Below are 4,971 nucleotides of genomic sequence, written 5' to 3'. Positions count from 1 at the left end.
CAGCGTTCCACTCAGAGTCCCGGGTCCCGGATGCCGCCTCCGCTCCAGGTCCTCGAGCAGGCGGGAGCGCACGGGGCGCCCCGGGGATCCCTGGGCGTCACGCTGCTGTTGTGGAGCGCGTGTTGACGCGTCGCCGGGGAGACGGGCGGGGGCGGGCCCGAGAGGGGGGCGCGGCCTGGCGGTACGCAAGGGGCCGGCCAGGCTGCGCAGAGCCCTGGCGTCCGCAGTGGCCACGGCCGCCGCCGCCCGCCGGCTTATATACCGCGGCTAAATTTAGGCTGCGCCCGGAGCTCGTCCCCATCCGGGACGCGTTTCCGCCGCCGCCGCTTTGGCCCGGCCCCCGCGAGCGCCGCGCCTATAAGGCTTGGGCGGGCCCGGCCGCGGGCCGCAGAGCGTCCCCGCCCGTCCGCGCCCAGACCAGCCCGGCTCCGGGCAGCCGCTCACCGGTGTCCCGAACCCGCGTCGGCCCCGGGTCCCAGCCATGGCGCTGAGCGAGCCCATCCTGCCGTCCTTCTCCACTTTCGCCAGTCCGTGCCGCGAGCGTGGCCTGCAGGAGGTGAGGGCGGCAGGGACATCGGGGGCGGCCGGGACCGCGGGCGGCGGGGGCGGCTGGCTCAGGGTAGTAAAAATGTGGGCTGGTAGTAGAACGTAGGCGGCGGGGACTGCGGGCTCAGTGTTGTAAAACGAAGGCGGCGGGGACCGTGGGCTCAGGGTAATAGAACGCAGGCGGCGGGCGGCGATCCCCGAGACCCGCGCGCGCTCACCCCCGCGCCCTATCGCTCTGTCACCCGCAGCGCTGGCCGCGCGCAGAGCCCGAGGCAGGCGGCACCGACGACGACCTCAACAGCGTGCTGGATTTCATCCTGTCCATGGGGCTGGACGGCCTCGGCTCTGAGGCAGCCCCCGAGCCGCCGCCGCCGCCCCCGCCGCCTGCGTTCTACTATCCAGAGCCCAGCGCACCGCCGCCCTACAGCGCCCCTGCGGGCGGTCTGGTGTCCGAGCTGCTGCGGCCAGAGCTGGACGTGCCGCCAGGGCCCGCGCTGCACGGCCGCTTCCTGCTGGCGCCACCCGGCCGCCTGGTGAAGGCCGAGCCCCCCGAGGCGGACGGCGGCGGAGGCTACGGCTGCGCGCCCGGCCTGGCCCGCGGGGCGCGGGGCCTCAAGCGCGAGGGCGCCCCGGGCCCCGCAGCCGCGTGCATGAGAGGCCCCGGGGGCCGCCCCCCGCCACCGCCCGATACGCCGCCACTCAGCCCCGATGGCCCCGCGCGCCTGCCTGCGCCGGGTCCGCGCGGCCCCTACCCGCCGCCCTTCGGCGGCCCCGGCTTCGGAGCGCCCGGGCCCGGCCTGCACTACGCGCCGCCCGCGCCCGCCGGCTTCGGTCTCTTCGACGACGCGGCCGCCGCCGCCGCAGCAGCAGCTCTGGGCCTGGCGCCGCCCGCCGCCCGAGGTCTCCTCACGCCTCCCGCGTCCCCGCTGGAGCTGCTCGAAGCCAAGCCCAAGCGCGGCCGCCGTTCCTGGCCGCGCAAGCGCACCGCCACGCACACCTGCAGCTACGCGGGCTGTGGCAAGACCTACACCAAGAGCTCACACCTCAAGGCGCACTTGCGCACGCACACAGGTGGGCGGCGAACGCGGGCCAGGGGCGGTGGCTGGGGTCGCGGGACCAGTGGCGCGCGTTTAGGAACCCCCCGAGGGCGTGGCTCAGGAGATTGGGAGGGGGTCGCACGTTTAGGACTCCACTGAGGGCGTGGCTCAAGAGGTTGGGGAGGGGGTGCACGCTCAGGCACCTTAGGGGGACTCTGTATCGGAATGTTGGGGAAGGGACGCACGCTTAGGACCCTCCTGGGAGCGTGGCTTAGGGCATTGGGAAGAGGGTGAGAGCACTTAGGAAACCTAGGGGGACGCTGGGTCTCAGAACGTTGGGGAGAGGATGCAAGCTTAGGACTCCTCCGGGGGCGTGGCTTGAAGCACTGGGGAGTGGAGAGTGCGCTCGTTGGGCGCCCTGGGGGCGAGAATCGAGAGGTTCGAGAGCTAGGGGCGCGTGCTTAGGATCCCTAGAGGTCCAAAACGTAGGTCCCCCCCGCAGCTTCGGGGCGCCGATTAGGGGTAGGTTGCCCGCGCCCGAGTAGCCGCCGTCGCGGGGAGCGTGTTGCGTACCGGGGCCACAGGCGGAGTCCCTGGGAAGCAAACTGAGGCCCGATCTCTCCCCCTTCCCTGCAGGCGAGAAGCCCTACCACTGCAACTGGGACGGCTGCGGCTGGAAGTTCGCGCGCTCCGACGAACTCACGCGCCACTACCGCAAGCACACGGGCCACCGGCCCTTCCAGTGCCACCTGTGCGACCGTGCCTTCTCGCGCTCCGACCACCTGGCGCTGCACATGAAGCGGCACATGTAGCCTGGACGCCCCCCGCCCACCCGCGCGCGGCCGTGGCGGGTCCCACGCGCCGGGCGCGGCCCCCTCCCAAACTGTGACTGGTATTTATTGGGCCCAGAGGACCGGGCTGGGCACAGCGTGGCCATTGAGGGGGCTCCCCAACCCCCACGACGACGACGCCGCCCCGGCCCCCATCAGAGACTGAAGGCCCGGTGGGAGAAGACCACGATCCTCCTTGACGAATTTTGTTTTCAAAATGGTGCAATAATTAAGTGTCGTCTTCCCCCCCCACTGGGTCTACACTAGAGGATCGAGGCTTGATGCCTTGTGAGAAATTCAGCCTTAATTTGTACTGTCTTTGACATTTTTTATAATATTGTACATAGTGACTGTGACAGATATTGTATTACTGTAAATAGGAAGACAGGTGGGCAGTTTGGCTCCCTGGTTCATTTTTATAAGACTTTTGCTGGTTTTTTTTTTAATTAAAAGAAAGTTTTGCATCTTTTGAAAAATCACAGCGCTGGTCTGACTGCTTGGAAGCTGGTGTGTAGGGTGGGCGTGGGGGGAAGGGGCAGCTTTGATGGAGGGCAGCCTGGCAGAGGTGGGATGAAGTGTGTCCTGCCCCAGCCAGCACCCTGGGCTGCCAGCTGCAGCACCCAGCTGCCAGGAACCTGTGGGTTTTTCTATAAATTTAAACACTACATTTTAAGACTGAGGGAGAGTTATTTTAAGGTTGTTCCCTGAGCCATAAATTGCCTCTCTTTCCCCTGAGCTGGGGAAAGTGCTGGTCCCACTGACGTGGCCTCCTCTGGGCTGAAAAAAAAAAAAAAAAAGCCTTACCTCTTTCTGGAAGCTTCTGAGGTTTTAGCCAAAGGTTCTGGAGTGTGCAGGGTCTCCCCACCCCTCTCACACACACCTTTTTTTTCTCTTTTTCTTTCTTTCTTTCTTTTTTTTTTTTTTTTTTTTTTGAAAGGGGCAAAATGCTGAGTTTCTAGTCTTGCCTTTTAGCAGGATTTTTTTAAGGGATGAGTTCCCCATCCTGTTAGAAAAAATGAAATCCGTGTTTGAGGGCTATGTATGGTGAGTGCTCTTTTCCAGATGAGGAAACAGGCCCAGAGAGGAAGCTATGGAGTGGTGGTGTTAGGATGCTAGCCTGGTCTGTCTGCCTCCTGAGGGTCCCTGAACACCACTGGAAGGGATCAGGGGCTTTCTGCAGCAACCCATCTGTTGCTTGCATTGGAGGGCACCCCTGCAGGTGCCCTGGTGTGAGGGAATCACATCAGAGCCCCTGTCTTGGTGGCTGGAGGTGGCCACTCCAGAAACCCACCTCGTAAACAAGGGGAGACCCCTGCACTGCACCCCAAATGTCTCAGTTGGGCAAGGAGGTGCCTCTCCCTGGCAGGTTCCCCCTCATCTTCCCCCTTCTCAGGGCCCCGGTGGGTAACCATGACTACCAACAATTGCACAAGTTGTTTCCAGAAAGTGAAAATAGCTTGTAAGCAGCGCCTATTTTAAAACACTCTCGCCCCATTGCGACAGAGGCTGGGATTTCCTCCCTCCCTTCATCCTTCCTCCCCCTGAAGGCAGTCCTGGAAACAGCTGAGAGCGTTTGGTAATCCACAAAAAGCAGAAATGGGAGATGACAATCTGATTCATCTTTCTCGAATAAATAGCCTAGGCCCAGGGCCGCTGGTGATGAAGGGCGTGTGAGCCTCCCGTACCCACTCTCTGCGGCTTTTGCAAAAACTGTTCCAGAGGAAAGCAGAGCCGCGGCCCCACCGACCTGTGGAAATACTCTTCTTTGCTCACAGCTGGTTCTGGGGGCACTGGGGGCAGAACAAAGACTCACAAAAGATTTAAAATAACCTTTTGCAGGGTCTCCAGTCTTTCCGGTTGAGTTTAAACTTGCAGGTGAAGCCATTTTTCTGGCTTGCTCAAAAACACCTCGCAGGTTCCCCCGGGGGAAGTTGAGTCTGATGAGAGGCCAGCTGTAACGGGACAGGAGCTGTTGCACTTCTGTTTCCTGAGCGCCTCCAGCTGCTGGAACAAAGTGCCACACTCCGTCCCGGCTGTAGGCTTCAGCCTGCACTGACTACCGCAGAAATAGCCCTCATCGTTCTCTCTGTCCCTTTCTGAAACCCCAAATGTCAACTTTCATCAAGTATCTTCTGGAGGCGTGGTTCTCAGCCAAGGGTGACCTGGACTGGAGACATTTTTGGATGCCACAACTGCAGGGGGAGTGCTGCTGGCATCCGGTGGGTGGAGGGCTCGGGTACTGTTAAGTAGCTTATGATGTATACGGCAGACCCCCCCCCCCCCAGTGCTCAGAGGATGAACCCCAGATATCAGCAGTGCCTCGCGGGGTAGAGGAACTGGCTCTCCGGTTCCTAAAAGAGCAGCATTCATGCATTTCTATGCAAGGAGGTGGCCCCGTCCCAGGGGCAAGCTTTGATGGCAGATGTCACCCAGAGATAAGTACGAATAAAATCTCACCGCCGGGCCCCAGCTCAGATCACCCGTAAGAACACACCGAATGTCGGCACTTTTCCTTTCCATAAAAAGTCCTGGCATCCGTTTGACAAAATGGTAAATAT

General features: G+C 62.1%; 1 protein-coding gene across 1 annotated transcript; it reads left to right on the top strand.

The window, feature by feature from the left end:
• Window positions 1–372: 372 nt before the first annotated feature.
• KLF2 (KLF transcription factor 2) lies at window positions 373–2,894 on the top strand. Its single transcript, XM_045778759.2, has 3 exons — window positions 373–556; window positions 795–1,617; window positions 2,220–2,894. The coding sequence occupies exons 1-3, from the start codon at window positions 482–484 to the stop codon at window positions 2,393–2,395; spliced, it is 1,074 nt and encodes a 357-aa protein (XP_045634715.1). The 5' UTR covers window positions 373–481; the 3' UTR covers window positions 2,396–2,894.
• Window positions 2,895–4,971: the final 2,077 nt, after the last annotated feature.

The sequence above is a fragment of the Ursus americanus genome, chromosome 14 (assembly GCF_024610735.1).
Source record: "Ursus americanus isolate L20-20 chromosome 14, mUrsAme1.1.p, whole genome shotgun sequence".
NCBI classification, from domain to species: Eukaryota; Metazoa; Chordata; class Mammalia; order Carnivora; family Ursidae; genus Ursus; species Ursus americanus.
The sequence above is the reverse complement of the archived record's forward strand: the minus strand, read 5'-3'. Positions and strand labels throughout refer to the sequence as shown.

Coding starts and splice junctions, on each gene's coding strand:
- KLF2 (XM_045778759.2), top strand. CDS start 482: ATGGCGCTGAGCGAGCCCATCCTGCCGTCCTTCTCCACTTTCGCCAGT. Junction 557..794: donor GCGAGCGTGGCCTGCAGGAG/GTGAGGGCGGCA, acceptor TGTCACCCGCAG/CGCTGGCCGCGCGCAGAGCC. Junction 1,618..2,219: donor GCACTTGCGCACGCACACAG/GTGGGCGGCGAA, acceptor CCTTCCCTGCAG/GCGAGAAGCCCTACCACTGC.